The 20,576-nt window shown below is 39.6% G+C and overlaps 2 protein-coding genes across 3 annotated transcripts; both read left to right on the plus strand.

Annotated features, from left to right (window-relative positions):
- The first annotated feature begins 9,483 nt into the window (after positions 1–9,483).
- LOC104414571 lies at positions 9,484–20,257 on the plus strand. 2 transcript variants are annotated; one of them, XM_039300597.1, is made up of 6 exons: positions 9,484–10,006; positions 17,351–17,504; positions 18,030–18,206; positions 18,322–18,405; positions 19,481–19,562; positions 19,666–20,257. In XM_039300597.1, exons 1-6 carry the CDS (start codon positions 9,636–9,638, stop codon positions 20,097–20,099), a joined length of 1,302 nt encoding a protein of 433 aa, XP_039156531.1. In that variant the 5' UTR covers positions 9,484–9,635; the 3' UTR covers positions 20,100–20,257. The 2 variants fall into 2 exon arrangements, with proteins under 2 accessions (XP_039156531.1, XP_018717218.2); XM_018861673.2 differs by having other exon boundaries at positions 9,486–10,006; positions 17,339–17,504.
- LOC120287613 (PE-PGRS family protein PE_PGRS30-like) lies at positions 10,015–17,330 on the plus strand. Its single transcript, XM_039300596.1, has 2 exons — positions 10,015–13,405; positions 13,514–17,330. Exons 1-2 carry the CDS (start codon positions 13,036–13,038, stop codon positions 14,656–14,658), a joined length of 1,515 nt encoding a protein of 504 aa, XP_039156530.1. The 5' UTR covers positions 10,015–13,035; the 3' UTR covers positions 14,659–17,330.
- Positions 20,258–20,576: the final 319 nt, after the last annotated feature.

Below are 20,576 nucleotides of genomic sequence, written 5' to 3' on the forward strand. Positions count from 1 at the left end.
TATTCCATGATCTCAATCTCGATCTCAGTGCGTCGGTTGGCGGTAATGGCAAAGCCAAAAGTTCTTCGATGGTCGGTGCATGGATGAAGGACGAAGTTTCCGTGACAGCTGAACCTCACGCTACCAAGTAAGATGTTTGATCCAGACCCGTCTTGAACAATTAATGTTTAGCTTTAATTCTCATTTAGCTTTATACCGTCATGCAGAAACACCATTTACATATAAAATGCACTTCAGCGCAACAGTGGCATGGTTCAAGTATCAAAGTGATGGGGGAAAAACAATGATGTGCATGTTATAATTATGATTAATGGATCAATGAATGCCAATAAATTAATATACGTCTTTTCTATTCACATATCTCTTTTTGGATTCATGAATTTCTTAAATTTTTCCGTTCACGTATCTATTGAATTCATGAATTTCCTAGATCCATGTATCTTTTAGTTTATGTATTTATTGAGTTCACGAATCTCTTGAATTCATGTATCTCTCGGATTCGTGAATCTCTTGAATTCATGTATCTCTTGATTCATGAATTTCGTGGATACATGCGTCTATTTAATTCATGTATCTCTTCTGTACATGAACTAAAAATCTCTATAAATAGATGGAGCATAGAGCTTCATTATGGTTTTTGGTTTTTCCGACTCGATTCCAAAAGGCTCGATACACTTTTCTACTCTTCTGAATTTTCTGAGTGTGTTGGTTCAATTGAACGGTTCGACTGAGTCCTGTTTGCATAGTGCTAATCCAAACATGTTCGAGGTATTGTATCTTGGGAGGCATAGTTCGTGAATCTGCGGAGCACCATTGGTGGGAACTAATTGTATTGATTGCAACAAACAGTTGTGTTTTCTTTTTGGATTATTTTCCAACAATCTTATCCCTCCTTTTGAAAATGGCGTTAGCCATCTCCTTTAGTGTTGTTCAATCGTTTAGCAACTCCATTTTGTTGTAGAGTATAAGGTGCAGTCGTTTGGAGAATTATTCCATGACTAGCACAAAACTCTTTCAAATTGATTGAACTGTATTCTCCTCCTCTATCAGACCTAAGCACTTTGATTCGTTTATCAAGTTGGTTTTCAACTTCAGTTTTATACTTGACAAACATGTTGATGTCTCATATTTGCTAGTTAGTAAATAAACATAGCAAAATCTAGTACAATCATCCACAAATGTGATGAAGTACTTCTTTCCACCTCTACTTTCTACAAACTTTAAATCACATAGATCACTATGGATTAATTGTAGAGGTTCACTTGTTCTTTCAATGGATTTGAAAGGTTTCTTGACAAACTTGGCTTCAACACAAGTCTCACACTTGTAACGCGCATCCAACTCAAATCTTGGAATTAACCTCAAGTTTGCTATTCTCTTCATTGCACCATAGTTTACATGTCCTAATCTACCATGCCATAGAAAATGAGACACAACAAAGTGTGGCGAAGACTTTTCTTTATTAATAGTCTTTGGGTACACATACTTTGAGTTTACATCAATGACAGCCATATTGGCCTTAAACAGGTCATTACACAAGTACCCTTTCCCCACATACATCCCTCCTTTTGAAAGTACAAACTTGTCAGATTCAAATACAACTTTGAAACCCTTCTTGACAAGTATAGGGCCAGAAATTAGATTTTTCCGAATCTCCGGTACATGCAGCACATTCAGCAGGGCAACCTCCTTGCCAGATGTAAACTTCAGGATCACCTTTCCTCTTCCGGCAATCTTTGCTGATGCAGAGTTAGCCATATAAAGCTTCTCATCTTCTTCAGCCTTCTCATAAGATGAGAACATGTGTTTATCTCGCACGAGATGTGATTTGTGGCACCCGTGTCTAGCCACCAGCCATTAGTATTTGACACCGAGATGCTTCGGACATTACCCAAGAGGCAGTCTCTCAATATTGTCATGCTCTGTCAAATTCAAGCTGGGCTGCACCTTCGTTCTTGCCTTTTTTCGGGCGCTTCTTGTAATGCTTAGCATGATGATCAGGCTTGTTGCATATGAAACACGTTCCTTGGAATTTTTGGAACTGCTCCTTCTGCTTGCCTTTTCCTTGAAAAGACATCTTCCTTTTTCTATCTTGCTCGGATTTGGAAGATTCCACAACGTTGGCCTTTGGCTCAGAAGAAGGATTCGCACTCCTTCTATTGTCTTCTCGATTCTGAGGCGCAGAATGAGATCTTCAAGGCTCATCTCCTTCCGTTTGTGCTTCAAATAATTTTTGAAGTCTGACCAGCCCGGAGGTAGTTTCTCAATCATAGCCGCCACTTGGAATGATTCACTAAGTATCATTCCCTCAGCCGAGATGTCACTCGGGAATTAATTGCAATTCTTGAACCCGACTCATGACATGATTTAGAATCCACCATATTGTAGTCCAAGAATTTGGCAACCACAAATTTCTTGGTGCCAGCATCCTCGTTTTGTATTTTTCTCTAAGGACTCCCATAATCTGTTTAGCAGATTCAATATTACAATAAACATTATAAAGAGAATTCACTAAACAGTTAAGGATATAATTTCGGCATAAGAAGTCCCCATGATTCCAAGCCTCCAACGCACCGAGCGTTGTGACATCTTGCTCATTTGGACTAATTATCAGGCATACCTCCGATAAATATTTCGTCAGATTGAGCATGGTAAGATAGAAGTACATCTTCTGCTGCCACTGTTTAAAGCCCACTCCGGTGAATTTCTCCGGTTTCTCATTAGTTGTAACTGGAGGCGCTGCCATCACGGTAGGCAAGGTTCGTTAAACCATCCCTCCAGAAATAGAGCCAAAAGCCATTTGGCCTACACTATTCTGAAAAACAGTCCCGGGCATACCAGTCATATGACTTGTACCCGCACCAGCAAAATTGGTGTTAGCCCAAGGGCCCGTAGCATTGCCTACTACAAATTCAGACCCTGAGGGTTGAACATCTTCCATAGCAACGGTCGAATCGACCATAGGAACGTCTCCAGAAACATTTGGGACATTGAATGGCACTTGGTTGTTTCCAGCCATCTCAATAATATGAAATTGGAGGTGAAAACTGCATTCTTAAATGGTGATCTCGACGATGAGATTTATATGGAACAACCTGAAGGGTTCAAGGTCAAAGGACAAGAACACAAAGTGTGTAGACTTGTCAAATCATTGTATGGACTTAAACAAGCTCCTAAGCAATGGCATGAGAAATTTGACCGGGTAATGATTCAAAATGGGTATAGAATCAATGAGTGTGACAAATGTGTGTACACTAAATCCACTACGGTTGGATATGTACTTATTTGTCTATATGTTGATGACTTATTAATTCTTGGAGATAACATTGAGGTCATCAAAATCACCAAGAACATTCTCAAGAAGAACTTTGAGATGAAAGATTTAGGTGTCGCGGATGTTATACTCGGCATCAAAATTCTAAAGAATTCCGATGGCTTAGGTTTAACACAATCTCATTACATTGAAAAGGTATTTGACATATTTAAAGGATTCGGCATTAAAGATGCAAACAATCATTTTCTTCCACACTTAACTTTAAGAAAGAACACTGGAAATAGTGTTAGACAGCTAGAATACTCTCAAGTAATCGGCAGCATCATGTATATCATGAATTGCACTAGACCTAATATTGTGTACTCGTAAGCAAAGGCGAGTAGATATACCAATAACCAGTCACGAGCACTTTGGAATGCTTTGATGAGAGTATTAGGATATTTGAAAAGGACAAAAGACTATGTTCTACAATATGGCAAATATCCATTTGTTTTGGAAGGTTATTGTGATGCCAACTGGATTTCAAATTCGATGAATCGAAATCGACTAGTGGATATGTGTTCACACTAGGAGGTCTTTGCGAGTGTCATGGAAATCCTCTAAACAAACTCTAATAACACGCTCTACAATGGAATCGAGTTTGTTGCTTTGGATAAAGTCTTTGAAGAAGGAGAATGGCTTTGACATTTTTTTGAAGATGTTCCAATGTGGCCAAAACCTATGCCTGCAATTTGCATACACTGTGACAATCAAGAGGCAATTGCAAGGGAGCATAATGTGATTTATAACGGTAAGTGTAGATATATTCGTCGTAGACATAACACCATAAGGCAGTTGCTCTCAAATAGAATAATTTCTTTAGACTTTGTAAAGTCAAAGGAAAATATTGCGGATTCGCTGACAAAAGGTTTATCAAAAGAGCAGATAAACTGCGCATCGAGGGGAATGGGTTTAAGAGCCTTAACCCAATAAAGAGATTCCAGGGTGGAAACCTAACCTATGCGATTGGAGATCCCATGGTCTAGGTTCAATAGGACAACGCAAATTTTGGAAACTCTAGTGTAAGCACTGTCTCCCATTCCTATGATGCAACAGTGCTTTCCAACAACGTTATTAAGGGTACGCTATGCATTTAATGATTCCTATAACTTGAAATATAACATCCAAGTAAGATAAGGTAGGATATCTTTAATAGAAATGCACCTACAAGGTAGGGTACACCTGGAACGTCTCGGGATTCATGCGTGCTTTAGAAAATCTAGCCTTTAAAGATTTTCATAGAGTCGGCCAGCTCCACGCATATAGATACATTCCTATTAAAGATATCCTACCATATATTACTTGGATGTTATATTCCAAGTTATAGGAATCATTAAACACATAATGTATCCTTAATAATGATGTAGGAAAGCACTGTTGCATCATAGGAATGGGAGACAGTGCTTACACTAGAGTTTGATTATTAAGATGGCTGAAAATAATCAAGTGCCATTCAATGTCTCGAATGTTTCAGGAGATGATCCTATGGTTGATTTGACCATTCTACGGAAGATGTTCAACCCTTAGGATTTGAATTTGTAGTAGCCAATGCTACGAGTCCTTGGGCTAACACCAACTTTGGTGGTGTGGGTACAAGTCATACGACTGGTATGCCTGGGACTGTTTTTCAGAACAGTGTAGGGCAAATGGCTTTTGGCTTCGTTTCTGGAGGGATAGTTCAACGAACCTTGCCTACTGTGATGGCAACACCTCCAGTTACAGCTAATGAGAGATTGTCTGCTGTGGTGATGTCCGAAGCATCTCTAGTGTCGAACACTAGTGGCTGGTGGCTAGATGTAGGTGCCATGAATCACATCTGTGTAGATAAACACCTGTTCTCATCTTATGAGAAGGCTGAAGAAAATGAGAAGCTTTATATGGCTAACTCTGCATCGGCAAAGATTGTCGGAAGTAGAAAAGTGTATAAGAGCCTTTTTGGAATCGAGTCGGAAAAACCAAAAAACCATAATGAAGCTCTATGCTCCCATCTATTTATAGAGATTTTTTGGTTTATGTACTACAAAGATACATGAATTAAATAGACTCGTGTATCCACGAGATTCATGAATAAAGAGATACATGAATCCAAGAGATTCATGTATCCAAAGATACATGAATTCAAGAGATTCATGAACTCAATAAATACATGAACTAAAAGATACATGAATCTAGGAAATTTATGAATTCAATAGATACATGAATAGAAAAATTTAGGAATTCATGAATCCAAAAGAGATATGTGAATAGAAAAAACGTATCTTAATTTATTGGCTTTCGTTGATCCATTAATCATAATTATAACCATAATTACAACAATCTCCCACATTAATGGATCAACAAAACATTAATTGTGCTGGTTCAATTGAACGGTTCGACTGAGTCCTGTTTGCATAGTGCTAATCCAAACAGGTTCGAGGTGTTGTATCTTGGGAGGCATAGTTCGTGAATCTGCGGAGCACAATTAGCAGGAACTAATTGTTTTAAGGAGATTCAGATATCCGTACCTTACCTCTAATTTCATGTTCTGATTGCAACAAACAGTTTGTGTTTTCTTTTTTGATTATTTTCCAACAGTGCAAGCACGAGTTTGATACAACACGAACATGTTGAATCTTGATATTTAAATTATTGTGATATGGTTCTTGAAGATAAAGCACACGACAAAAAATTGTAAGGATTGTTAATTGTACTTAATAAATAGGAGGCTTACGATAGTTACCGACAGCTTTTGACTGCTCTTGAGAAGCTCTTCTCTCGCTTCTCCATCTGTAAGTTATTTTAATGCAATAATCGAGAAGTAAATTGATATAATTTAATTACTGTATATATACATGAGTTCTTATGGGGTTCTTGGGAAACTGTTGCAAGCAAATGGTGTTAAATATCTGCCTGCTTATGAGGCAAAGATGGTGAGACTGGATGCTGGCTGAAGATGTGCCTGGAAAGTGAGTTTCCAGTCATTTTCTGGGTTTTTTTTTTTTTTACTTCTCATATTTTAGATATTTTATGTTGAGTAGTCATTTTCGTTTTTCCTCTATATCAGAATATTTGTCGATTCTTGCAAGCGACTGCGGTTCATGAAGAGCTCCGAGCCGCCGGTTTAGGTAATCCATGCTTCTTCATTTTTGACCTAACCGACCGCTAAACAAAAATACTGAGAAAAAAAATATGCATGGAGTTATCTTACTCATATATCTTAAAATCAATTGTGCTTTGTGTTAATTGCAGGTCCAAGGACACAATCTGTACGCGCGAGTTCAAGTTGAAAACGCAAGCTTCTCAAGAGAGAGCATCTTGGGATTATATGATGTACAAAGCGTTTTAGATCTGAGCTCCAAGGTTAAGGATTATGCCACAATTTTTGCATTTCAAGAGTTTTGATAACACGAAAATGTATATAAAATAAGAAAGTTTTGATCTCTCTATCAATTCTCATATATGTTTAGTTACTTTTTCACTACTGGCAGACATATAGCCTCTTTCATTTAATAGTTTAGGATTTTGAGTTAGAGTTTTTAACATGTGAATATATCATGCTATCATGTCGCCTTTAACATATATTTAGAGATATGATATAAGTGTAAATACTAAGTCTCTTTGATTTATATGGGCAAATTTGTCATTTCTCGCCTTTCTTGAGGAATCAAGCAATAATCTATGGCTTAGTGTTTATTGACATGTACGTAACAGTGATTAGCATGAGAACATTGACCTTGGAGTAATGCTGGAGTATCCTCATTTAAACTCGAAGCAAAAGTCACGTGCAGCACGGTCTTCAATGTCTTTCATACTTCACCATTCCTTCAATCACAAGACAGTCTACATATTGTAAAGCCCCCATGAGATGACTTGGGGGTAGGCACCTTTATTTTAGCTGTACAATAATTCACAACGAGAGGTGCGAAAGATCATTATAAGATGACAATGACAGAACATCTTTAGGATGGTTCTCATCAAAGTACCTCCAAATCAAAGTACATCCAGTATTTGCATCATTTAAGATCTAAAGCAAGTTATGATGTCTCCATGATTGCGAAATCCTAGACATGCTCTTTGATTACTAACGTTAGTGTTAAATTCCTCTTGACGAGGAATTGTCACTGGCAATTAGCTGCTTGGACCATTTGATGTGGCATTTAAGGACCCATCTTTGGCTAGAACAAGCTTTGCCAGATTGGGGTGTCAGCACTAAGTTAAGAGAGACTCAATTTTGGGGCTTTGCTCTATCACCAGTGACAACCCTAATCAAGCCAACAGAGATCCATGTTTATCCAGTATCATCTTGGTTCGATTTAAGGGAACTTGCGTCTGTCTACGATTCCAATTATTCCATGGGAGCAACTCGGGTCGTCTAGCTGTCAATGGCAAGTTTTTATAAGTAGAATTGGTAGAGGTGGAAGTGACTTTTAAAAAGAAGATGGCTCTCACTTCTTTTAAGTGTTAAGTCCTGTTCAAAAAAAAAAAAAGTGTTAAGTCATACTTCAATGCTTAGCACTATTCATCGTACATGTAAAAAATCTCCAAATCGGCCCAATTTGGAGAGATGACCAAACATCGGGAAAAGCAGGAGAGATGGTTCCCATCCACCGCTGTCCTTCTCGCGCGAGACAAGGATTGCTACATGAGCGCGCGTCCTTTTTTCGTCACTAAAGGATTTTGATAATTAGTTAGGTCTGACAACCTGTGCTGTCCATTTGACAAATGCGAATCTTCCACTCCTTACAACGTTATCCAATCATAGATGTCTCAACATATTTTAATCGTAAATGTTTTGTCCCAAGGTGAATAGATTCCATAATTGAAACCTAAAATTTTCTTATTAGACCGATTCTCAGTTTTTGAACCTAGAACTTATATTGGAACTTATCCTATATGTTCGGTCTGAATGTAGAGTCTATCCGGAAGCTGGTGTCCTTTTTCTTTCTTTGTTTACGAAAAAAAAAGTCAAGACATAACAATTGCAGCAAAATAGTAAGAACAATAAAATGGCTTAAAATAAAATATTGGTATAGAACAAATAGAAATATAAAGTAATAGAAGTGAAGCTCATCTAATAACAATAAATCATCTCCTTCCAACTTCATAAAATAGGTTTTATTTGCTTTTTGGGTGGATTGGTATGGTCAACATCCAAAGAACCCGAAAACCCACCTACATAATATCGGTTGCAAAAATTTGAAACTAAGAATCTAACCAATTCTATTGAAATTGGGAATCGGACTTTTTTCCATGGATGGTTCAATCTAATTCTTGGTAGAACTAGACTGGTTACATGGCCTAACTTCATTTACATCCATTAATGGTTGAAAAGTGTATGGGATACTACGATGAGAAGTATTGTGCAAAGTAGGAAATTTCATCCCATATGAGGGTATTAGACTTTAAGGAAAAAATGACTATGAGAAAGATGACAAGTGAGACTAAAAGCGACCAATCAAATTGGTTTAACCTAAGAATTAGATCAAATTGATCTTACTAGTCATTTCCAAGCCAATTTTGGAAAGAACCGGTCTAGTTATCGTTTTTGAAATCCTAAAACTGGCCTTTAACCCGTTTAATTCCCATTACTTACGTCTCTCGATTGACTATTTTGATTCTTAGTTCTTATGTTCCTAATCAAATCTTTTTAACATCGGCATTGTATACCGAAGAAAAAAGGAACCCATGATCTCCATCCAAAATAGATGCACAAGACCACTCGACTAACAAGACTTTACTAATCACAAGTTATAAAATAGATATACTTTATCGATTATTTGATTTGGGAACCGAGAATGGAACCGTCCTATTCGATTTCAGTTCAACTTTAGGAATGTTTCAAATATAATCGGTTAGATTCTGAATCTTCGAAATCAGCACACATGAATTAGCTCGAGATCACGATCTCGAAATCCGACCAATCCCGAAACCAATTAGTCTAGGCAGGACCACGTTTTTCCACCTACCGAACTACCATGTGCCCAAACCGGTCCGATCTTTTCTCCCTGTCTCACCTGACGAGAATATCTCAATGGAACAAGAATCTCTCTCTCTAGACTTATCCAGTCAAACCGTCACATGCCCCGTACCATCCGATCGCATTTCTTAAACGTGCTCGCGACCGGGATCCGACGGCCCCGATCGCTTCCACGTCATCCCGACCGTCCCTAATCTCTCTCTCTCCTTGCCATTTCCATTTTCTCTCCATCACCGTGATTTCCATCTCTTTCTCTCTCTATCTCTGTCTCTCCCGATCGTCTACGTGGGAGACCGCATCGATCGCCGCCGGCAGCATCGCCGCCGCCGCCGCCGCCGCCGCCTCGTCGCCCGCGACGACGGGACCATGGAGGACGCCTCCTTCTTCGATCTCGCCGATTTCCTGAGGAAGCCGTCGGTGACCGAGACGCTCGTCGACGTCCTGCTGTGCGCGGTCCCGATTTGGCTCGCCGTCATGATCGGCCTCCTCATCGGCTGGTCCTGGCGCCCCCGCTGGACCGGCCTCGTCTACCTCGGCCTCCGCAGCAAGTTCCGGTTCCTCTGGACCGCTCCGCCCGGCTTCGGCGCCCGGCGGCTCTGGCTCGCGTTCACCGCCCTCTCCGCGTTCTCGGCCCTCCGCGCCATCTGGTTCAACTTCCGGAACAAGGGGAAATCCGCCGGGGAGGCGGCCTCGCCGAAGGGGCCCGGCTCCGTGGAGAGGAGCGGCGACCCTGTCAGGTGAGTTCCGAAATCCGATTCCTCCAATGATTGTGTTTTTTTTTCCCTGCCGGTATTAATTTCTAAATGGCTGTCGAGGACTCGAGGTCGATCTTTTGCTTGCTTTTCCTTGCTGGTTGATGACTTGATTTTGGTGCTTTACTGCTGGGCCGATGTATGTTTGTGTAGAAGAGTTGGATTTCATGCCTGCATTTGAGTGCTTGGACTAGTTATGGCGACAAGAAGGCTATAGCCATTCTAGTCGAGCTGCGACTTGTCTTTTAATGGTGTCTATATTAGTTTTGGGGGAGTCGAGATGGATCTGTTATTCCCGGCGAACCGAATCAGAGTGGTGCTTGTTCGAAAGCGAACCCTCTTATGCCAGGAATGAGTAAATATCACCAAAATTGCGTCTCAAATAGTCTCTAAAAAGAAAGTTTTTGGAGTTGAGTTATCCGCTTGTAGAGACTAGAGTTTGGATGTTTGATTGTTTTGTTTATCGATAAGGCAGTACCTGAGGAGGTGGTTGTTTGTCCATTGTTCTTGGTTGATTATTTTGAATAATTACATCAGCAAAACAAGTCTGCACATGTACGGATTGATAATGCGTATGAAAAGTCAACTAGATTGAAGGCATAATTGGGGTTGACCGAATGCATTCTTTGTGTCTCATTCCTTCAGCCCTGTTGTTTTGGTAAATTATAGTCTCGCCACTCTTAATAGTTTTACATGGCTAATTTTTCTTCAACAAAATGAGGTTTATGTTAGATGTTAATTATCCTTTTGGAGTTATTTGATACTAGTCAAATTGCCCTTTGTGAATTGCACTTTCTTTCCTGATCATTAGAAGATTATGAGCTAGTAATGTATCAGTTCTGCCCTAAGTTTCTTTGAACACATGTTTTGAATACAGAGAAATAGGTGTGAGATCAATTTTGGTTTCATTGTTAGTTCCCCCCTTTTCAATCTTTGAAACTGACCAGAGGACCAGACCTGAATCTAGTAGTTGATTAAATTTGCTTCTCTGTATCTCAGGAGCCCAATAACTTAGATTTATTGATATGTCTACTTTGACTTACTGAGTTGGTTAATTGGTGGAGAAAGGAGCAAATTTGTGGATAACTTTTAACCTGATCAGCACACCATGTATCTTTTTTTTTTGAAGGACAAACAAGATTCTATTAGAAAAGGTAGCAAGGTGTACCGCCCCTATGAAAAAAGACTTAAGAGGAGGAGCCATCCATATACCAAATTAAGAACAAAAAACTGTTTCTATCATTTTTGACAAGCTCACAGTATGAGATTTTGCTTTCTGAATGTACCAAATTTGAAGAGTGTATCGCCCATTTCTTTTTGAAAGAATCCCAAGAGTATTTATTTCCTTAGAATGTATTTTTTTTCCCTTTCAAAATCTATGTTTAACAACTTGCATCTATTATCTCTATTTCTTAACGTTTTTTGCATGAAAACATTGTCTCTTTTGTGTTGAAAAAAATAATGGATTATCTGACTTTCTGGTCATTAAATTGTCTGAAGCTGAAAAGTTGCTATCCTTTTCTGTTGGCTTGTACATCTAGATATGTGAATTCTATATTGTGGGTCATTGTGAGTTGCTTATAATTGAAAAAAAAAAAAATGCACCAAATTGATATCTCTCATTCAGTAGTGGACAAATTATGAAGCATGAATTATTATGCATGGTGATTATGCCTATCTTTTGTATCTTCTCCCCTTGCGTAATTCGGGAAATCAAGTTTATACATGGTGCGTTCTTTTTTGTTTCTATTTCACACATATGAAATGCTGTATTGTTCAATATTAATGAAACAAATTGAATTCTTATAATGCACAATTAGTTATGATCATTTGTATGACTAGAAAAGAATATATTTAAGGCCATAAAACATCTTAAGACATAAGGAGTAAAAATACACACCGTGAAAACTGAAATAATTTTGTTCGATACAATAAAGTTCAACAGAAATAATTTTCTTTAACAAAAAAAAGGGAAGAGATTTGCCTCTATGTATTCATTTGACTTTTCTGTCCGCATAACTTTAAGCTCTTTTATAGATTCGATTTGTTTTGAGACGGTTTTAAATAATTGAATGAGTTAATTTGACAGTGGGGAGAAGCTATCATCATTAGATAAAGACTAGAATTTGGTTATAAATCTGCATGGAGGATTTTCCATATTGCTTTTGATTAGGGTTTACCTAAGGTATAGCATTGGTTTGGGCATAAAAGCCAAGCAATGCTCATGGCAGAGACTTCTAGAAGTATTTTGAAATATTTTTCAATAAGAATAATTTAGTGCGCTTGGGATTCTTCTTTTAATTTGATTGTGTATGCATATCATTGGATAGCAATTCTTTAAAGCTTATTATGGCATTGCATCAATTTATGCTGTCATGAATGAGCTATTGATTGTGCCCTTTCTTTTTTAACATAGTGGTCAATTTTTATACAATATTAGCTGTAATTCTTATCTCTGGTCAAAATAGGGTTTGAGGAGGCTAAATTTGATGATAGCATTGCCTTCGCTGTTAAAAGGAAATAATCTAGTCAATGGAAACCAACTTACATAAGGCATAAATATTTAATGGTGATCATATCTATTCAAAAATCTAGTCCCTAATCATTCATCAATTAAAGTATAACTATCTGTACTCCTTGTCATGTAGATGAATCTTAGGTCGTCGTCCTCCCTCCCTAGATAAGTGCGCTAAGTAAAGCTCTTTCAAACATTAATACCTTACTATTCCTTTTACCACCGACCCCCCAAATGGAAAATGCTTTGCAATACTCTAGATATGGCCTTAAATCCTGGCATTTCGTAGCAATGAAATTCTTTCCTTTAAAGTGCAAAAAATGTAGATCTCATGGTCAAATATCGAAAGAATTTGAATTACCATGAGAAGGGAAATTAATTAAGTTGCTTGAAATTGGAGAATCTCACTTGAACTTTTGCGCCCCCCACTCTATAATTGTACTTGTGCACCTTGGATTTCAAAGCACGAGAATAAAGAGAATTCAACAAACCACTGACCATGGCAAGAAGGAAGGTTAAGCTTGCTTTCATAGAAAATGATACTTCTAGGAAAGCTAGCCTCAAGAAAAGGAGGCAAGGGCTGATGAAAAAAGTGAGCGAGTTGAGCACTTTGTGTGGTGTGAGCACATGTGCCATTGTCTATTCTCCAGACAGCAATGAGCCTGTCTTTTGGCCATCTAGACCAGAGGTGGAGCAACTCCTTGAGCGGTACCAAGGCTTCTCCGAACTGGTGAGAAGCCGAAAGATGCTGAACCATGAAAGCTACCTCAAGGAGCAGATCAACAAGTTAATCGGGCAGAAGAACAAGCTTGTGGTGAAAAACAAGGGGTTAGAAAACACCTACCTCATGCAACAACTTTGTTTGTATGGTAAAACCACCAGTGAATTTGCTAATGATGAGATGTGCAGTTTATTCTACTATGTACATGAAAAGAATAAAGAAATTGAAAAAAGAATAGAACTTCTTGAACGAACAGATGATGCACCGCGATCTGGAAGTGCTCCATCAGCAATCGATGGTCCAGTTGTTGAGGAGGAAATCATCCTAGAGGCTAAAGGAGGAGGCATTGGCAACGCCAATGAAGACAATACAGGTGATGCATCTTCTTCATTGGATCAATGGTTCATAGATGTGATGAAGACTGGAAACACAGGTAGTGGCAGTGGTAGCAAAAAGGACAAATTATATCCTTTGGCATGTTTGACAGGTAGTGCCAGTACATATAATCAAGCCATTGCCTTAAATTTTATAAAAGAGAATGATGGCGTCGGAAGTGGCAATTGGGCCAATAGGATAGGTCCTGTTAATGGAGATGCTGGAGGCAGTAGGGGGAATAATATTGTGTTGTCTCAAGGGCCTAGTGGAGTCATTCTGGGGAGAGGTGATTTGGTGACTTATGGGCATGTTGGAGGTAGTGCGAGCAATAATGCTGCAACACCATATCAAGGGTATGCAGGAGACATGAGCAATGGATCTGGAATAATATGCCCTAATGGAGATGCTGGAGGCTGTGGCAGCGATGGTGCAACTGGATATGGAGTGAGGCTGTTTAACCAGTGGGACGCTGGAGGTAGCAGTGGTGGAAATAGTGAGGTGTTTCCTCCAGGAGGTATGTATGGAGTCCATAACAACACTGGTTATGGCATGAGGCAAGACACAGAGAATCCTGGAGCCATGACTAATGGTCATGGGGTGGTGCTTCCTCTTATCAATAATGATCATGGTGGTGGTAATGGTGGTTGGGGGATAGGAGTGAATCACAGGAATGCTGGAGTCATCGCCAATGGACATGAAATGTCGTTGACTTACGGAGATCTTATTGTTAGCAACGGATATGGTATTGTTGTTCCTCCTTTGGTAGTGCCCACTATTGCAAATGCTGGCAGTGGCAATGTCGAATGGGAGAAGGGCTTGTATCAAGGAAATTTTGCTGCCATCGACAATGGAAACAACAAAGCAATTGATAATGGGCCTTTTGAAGGAGGCAATGGTGGATATAGGGCAATGGTGCCCCTGGGAAATTTGGTAGGCAATATCGGTGGAAATGAGGTGTGGATGTTGCATGACAATGCTGTAGTCAATGCTAATGGGAGTGGTGGAAACAATGCCAACATGAAGTAACATCCTGAGAGCAAGTGGCCCAACTTTTAGTGAATTATCGCATTTTTTTTGTTTCAATAATTGAGGGGAATCCTGAATTGGACTCACGCAGCGTGAATTTTACGCATCTTAGTTGATGTTTATCCATATCACTGCACAACTTTGATGAATTCAATTCTTGTGAACGTTGTGTCTAGGTTAGAATATTACCTACCCTAAGGTTTCGAGTATTTTCCCTCAATTTCCTTTATTGGTATATTGTTTCTGCTTTCTTAATATTAGCGTGGCTGGTATATGATAATAGAATCATTTTCTATATTTATTATTGTACCATGAACCTTGCCAGTGTCATTTAGCATAATCTGTTCATCTTTGGGATATCCGGTAATGTGAAAAATCGTCACGAACAGTCCTGAAATCATCGAACATATATTCATCGATCCATCCAAAATTAGTGAAGTGCAATAATCCATGTAGCTGCGTATTATTTGATCTATTGCTCTTATTGATAGGTTGAGAAACAAAATTCATAGCAATTCATTACCTTACCTTTATGTGAATTTGTAATATACCGAGAAAGAATAAATCTGCCTCCCATTGGCCTAAAAAGAAGAAGAAGAAGAAGAAGAAGAAGAAGAAGAAGAAACGAAATAAAGAGTAAATGCACCTTCCATTTATAATATATCATATTGCATGAATAAGATGCGAAGATAATTTGAAGCAAAAGCATGATAAAATGGGATGAAGGTGCGTGAATTGGGACTTTGCGGTAGTTCTCAAATTTAGATTCATTTATTTAATGAGTATTGCTTTGAAGCACTGACTAGCACCCGTGTTTTCTGACCATTTGGTTTATAGGCCTGCAATTCTTTTTCTGGATATAGTGTTATATGGATGAAATGCTAATGAAGTGGGTCTACAAGTTGATTGTCTCTAAGAACATGAAGATTCTATGGAATCTAGAATGGAAAATCTCATAAACCACTTCCCCCTTTATTAACAAGCGATCATGCCTGGGGCATCCTACATGCTGTGGAACTTTGTTCCTTTGGAATTGGACATCTTGGGGAAACACGTTGGAAGGTCAAATTGTTATATAGCTCTCGTGGCTTTGTTTTTAGACATTTCCTCTTTTGATGCAGAGTTAGACAGACATCACTGCCCTTTCCCTCTGTTTTTTCCACCAAAACACCGACACATGCAAGTGAGGAGACTGTTGTATGTTCAGATCATGCAGAAATGAAATGTTATGGACCATGATGCAGAATGAGAATGCTTGGTATTTTGTAGTGTGCTAGGGACAATAGTTATTTGTGGCAAGTATAGGATCTGTTTACTTTTCAGCTATAGATCTGGTGCGTCTTTGAAATGCTGCAAATTTGGTACTGTTCCAATTGTAAGTAGAGGCTATAGCTGGTAATATCAAGGAGAGTATGGAGCTTCCGTGGAAAAATTGCTAGGATGTCTAGGGGTTCATTGGCTGATCAATCTCAATTCTCACATTTGATCACTGGGGGATAATGTGAGTGTTAAGATGCATTTTGCTTCTTTTGGTTGGCTTGAGCTAAAATCCAGCGATTGGCCAAGCATATGGATCATTTTATCGATGAATTTAGTAGAAATATCTTTTTAGGAGGACCCAATGACCATAGATCAAACCTATCCAGTTTTTTACAGTGTGATGGTTAGCTGTTCATGGACTTGCTATACCTAACGTTTTCTTTTTAGGGTCAATGTCAGCATTGCAGTTCATCCAGCAATAAACCTATGCTGTATTTCCTATATTGGATTTCATATTTAAATAACCCTTTTACTCATAAGAGTAGGTAAGAGTAGGTTTTTAAGCTCCGGGCCTAGCAAAAGAAAAATTGGGATAGGATCCTATGGGATCTCCCCCCTTCAAAATCAGATGTGAAAGTTTCCTTTCATCCAGCTCAAGTGGTTACACCAAATAAAAAAGGGGTTTTCACTTTCAAATTCTCAGAAAACCTCATGAACCTAGACATTGCTCTCGAGAGGCAATCCTGGTATTGCGTTGAACAGGCTCCAATCTTCCACTTTTTCTTCCTATATATATGTTTCAACTTTGATGTAGTTGTTGCTCTTTGCTATTAGGAAGTAGTCAACAGATCTTTGCTTAGAAAAGTTTAAGGTATCCCTTTCTGATCTTTGGGAAACTTTGAAAAATTTTGGATACAAAGTTGTTGATTTGTAGGTATTGCCCACCAATAGTTTGGATAGGGAAATGGCAAGTATTTACTTAGAGATTCATGAAGTTGAAGCTTTTAAGAGTCTCTCTGTTCAGTAGCTTGATAGGAATATGTGATTCAATATGATGAAGGTGTTCACTTGATGAGCTTTGAGTGGTAATGTTAGTTCTTTGTGAGTTATAGCAGCATGGACACTGGACTATAACTAATGGTCATTGATGAACCTCGGAAAGTGATCTAGCTTTGAAATAAGTGTGTATTGGCCATAAACATGCCAATGAAGGAACAAGAAAATGTATTCTCTTAGCTCATCAGTCAGAAATTCTTGTCTTGTTGGTATGAATCAGTCTTCTCATTCTCCTAGGGTCCATGGTTAACCACATACTCCTCGATTCATTGCTTTCCTTGTAGAAATTGGTCACTCCATTAATTTTTGGTGGTATTTGATCAGTTTCTTGATTGACTCAGCTAACGACAATATTCTTCGACAGTCTTGAAACTAGGTTTGCTGGAGGACAGTCAGATATTGTGACAGAAAATGACTTGGAGCATCTGTTACATCTTCTGGAAGGGAGGGAAGGAGATATGGAGTGGCAAAGTATGATGGAGCGCAAGACGCCTAACATGGCATACCAAGCTTGGCGGCATGAACCCAAAGTACTTTTTGCTTCAATCCCTTATTCTTTATTTGTTTAGGGCAATGCAATTTTGACCATGTAGATACTTATAAATCTTTTTCATAATATTCTTTTCCTTAATTTGAAAATAAAAAAGGCAAGATTTGCTTTTTCTGAAGAAATCCTAACATGTTATGCATTTTGTTTCTTGCCATCTGGCATTCACACATGATGTTTTTCTGATCACTTATGAATGTATAGCATGTGGTTGGAATCAACCACTGGTCATGTGTATGCATTTAGAGTTGTGCTAGCTACTAGGATTTTAATCTGATGCTTTTTCCCATGTACAAACTGTGCTTTGGCACTTATGCTGCATGGCTATCAAGAGTGATGGCGCTGTATAGCAGGAAATGCAGATGCATTTTAGAAATATGGTCATGCAATAGATGCTTTTCTTTTCAATGCTCTTAACATTGATAGAACCCTGGTTTCCATATCTGATTCGGCATTTTGTATATCAGTAACCCTTGCTCTGTTATCTGTTTTGCATTTTGTCTATCAGACAGGCCCTATTATTTATCGTAGCAGAACTGTATTTGAGGATGCAACTGCGGAAGTGGTTAGAGATTTCTTTTGGGACGATGAGTTCCGACCAAAATGGGATCCTATGCTTGCATACTTCAAGACCTTGGAGGAATGCCCTCATACAGGGATAATGATTCTTCACTGGATAAAAAAGGTTTTTCAAGTTTGTAAATGGAAGCCAAGTGCACACATACACACAGTTGGGCTTTTTTTTTTCTTCTACCAGATACCATACAATAGAATGACAAAATTGCACCTTTCTATTTCAGTTTCCTTTCTTCTGCAGTGATCGTGAGTACATCATTGGCCGGCGGATATGGGAGGCTGGCAAGACGTATTATTGTGTGACAAAGGTATGTAGGATCAAATACGTTCATGTTGTGGAATTTATGTAACATCCCGGGTCCCACTTGTGTGATATTGTCCGCTTTGGACACTGAGTCCTCACGGTTTTAAAACGCGTCTCACAAGTTTAAGAGGGACCAAGCCTTATAAAGGCTTCCAGGAGCTCCTCCCTAAGCGATGTGGGACAAGAGGAGAGGAATCCTTCCCCTTCCCTTGCGCACGTCCGAGGACCGGAGGCGCGGACGCACCGCCATCCTCCTCCCCGCGCACCGCCGCTCGGGTCGTCACACTCTCCCCCCCTTGGGAGCACAGCGTCCTCGCTGTGGCCCCACACGCTGTCGGGAGTCGGCTCTGATACCATTTGTAACATCCCGGGTCCCACTTGTGTGATATTGTCCGCTTTGGACACTGAGTCCTCACGGTTTTAAAACGCGTCTCACAAGTTTAAGAGGGACCAAGCCTTATAAAGGCTTCCAGGAGCTCCTCCCTAAGCGATGTGGGACAAGAGGGAGAGGAATCCCTTCCCCTTCCCTTGCGCACGTCCGAGGACCGGAGGCGCGGACGCACCGCCATCCCTCCTCCCCGCGCACCGCCGCTCGGGTCGTCACAATTTAACTGTCAATGACTGGTTATTAAACATTTTCATGGAACAATCTGCACAATATGTGATGAAATTCCTTCCTCTGTCGTTTCCCATGGTTTGCTGAATTTACCCAAGTTATCTCTGTTCTGAAAGGTTTTCTGACTTTCAGTTTGGCCCCCACTGAAATGATTCTTTCACTGGAGTTTTGTCTTGTTGGAGTAGTTGCCTAAACTTTATTTGATTGTGATTTCTCACATGGGCAAGTTATATAGCTTTAGCATCTGCTGCTTGTCTGGTACCATTGCTATAGCTTTGCGAATGGCAGTAAGTCTTGGATCTTTGTGAGTGAATGATGAAGACTCTAGTCCTATTTTTGTATTCCAGCTGTGGATGAACAATGAATCAAAATCAACTAACAGTTGGTGAAAGGAGTGGGATAGCATGTCTTATCTTTCCCAATTTGGCCATGGCACTGACTGATGTTTGACAAAATCCTACAGGGAGTGCCATACCCGGGCCTGCCGAAACGTGACAAGCCAAGGCGTGTTGAGCTCTACTTTTCTAGTTGGGTTATCAAGGCTGGTATGCACTACTAGAGAACCATGTACCTGTACCCCACTAAATTTTGTGGATAAAGGACAATAATACTGTCTACTAATTTGTTTTTGGTTTCATAATTTGTCAGTGGAATCTCGTAAAGGTGATGGACAGTTGTCTGCATGCGAGGTTACTCTTGTGCATTATGAGGATATGGGGATTCCCAAAGATGTGGCTAAGTTGGGAGTCCGGCATGGGATGTGGGGGACAGTGAAGAAACTACACTCTGGCATGAGAGCATACCAAAACGCTCGGAAAACCGAGGCTTCCTTGTCGAGGAGTGCATTGATGGTAAAAATCACAACGAAGATTTCTTTCGATGGAAACTCTGATTCCATGGAACCGGTTTCTGGTGAAGAGGACAGAGACCACGGCATGGAAATCGAGAGGCGCCAAGATAATGGGCTCGATTGGAAGTGGGTTGCCGTAGCAGGAACTGTGGCTGTTCTATTTGGACTGCATACCGGTGTCATAGGTAAAGCATTGTTTATTGGAGCGGGGAATAGGATTGTGCGGAGGTGAGAGGAGATGGTAAAGAAATATGCTTTTACTTATTTGTTCTTATAGTTCACTATATCCTGTCATACCTAACAATGCATCGATCCTTATCGATTTAGCTAACCCCATAACCCATATTATTCTATCCCGTTGATTCATTCATCGTAAATACATTTCACCAACTGATGCTCGACTCTGGAGAACCAATTTTTTTCTCACTTTCACGGTGCACCTGGATCTCACCTGTTGCGCCTGCAGACAGGTCTTATGCTATTACTTCGAGCTTGTTTAAGTTAGAAAGAATGCCCAGACATTTTGCGGCATGGTGGCCAGATTTCATCACCCTCTAGAAATTAGTGACGTCCATGTCCTTTCAAGTGAGATTCTACTGTTTCTTGAACTGCGATGACCCATGTCGATTATCTTTTGGTGATCTAGGTTGTGTTTGTTTGCGAAAAACAATTTCCGGAAAAACGTTTTCCTCATTTTTCAACGGTTGCT

This window comes from Eucalyptus grandis, chromosome 8 (genome assembly GCF_016545825.1).
Source record: "Eucalyptus grandis isolate ANBG69807.140 chromosome 8, ASM1654582v1, whole genome shotgun sequence".
Lineage (NCBI taxonomy): Eukaryota > Viridiplantae > Streptophyta > Magnoliopsida > Myrtales > Myrtaceae > Eucalyptus > Eucalyptus grandis.

Excerpts from the sequence above, each read along its gene's own strand:
- LOC104414571 (XM_018861673.2), top strand. The coding sequence starts at position 9,636 with ATGGAGGACGCCTCCTTCTTCGATCTCGCCGATTTCCTGAGGAAGCCG. Across the intron at positions 18,207-18,321 it reads TTCTTCACTGGATAAAAAAG|TTTCCTTTCTTCTGCAGTGA; the intron begins GTTTTTCAAGTT and ends TTTCTATTTCAG. Across the intron at positions 18,406-19,480 it reads CGTATTATTGTGTGACAAAG|GGAGTGCCATACCCGGGCCT; the intron begins GTATGTAGGATC and ends AAAATCCTACAG.
- LOC120287613 (XM_039300596.1), top strand. The coding sequence starts at position 13,036 with ATGGCAAGAAGGAAGGTTAAGCTTGCTTTCATAGAAAATGATACTTCT. Across the intron at positions 13,406-13,513 it reads GCAACAACTTTGTTTGTATG|ATGATGCACCGCGATCTGGA; the intron begins GTAAAACCACCA and ends TTGAACGAACAG.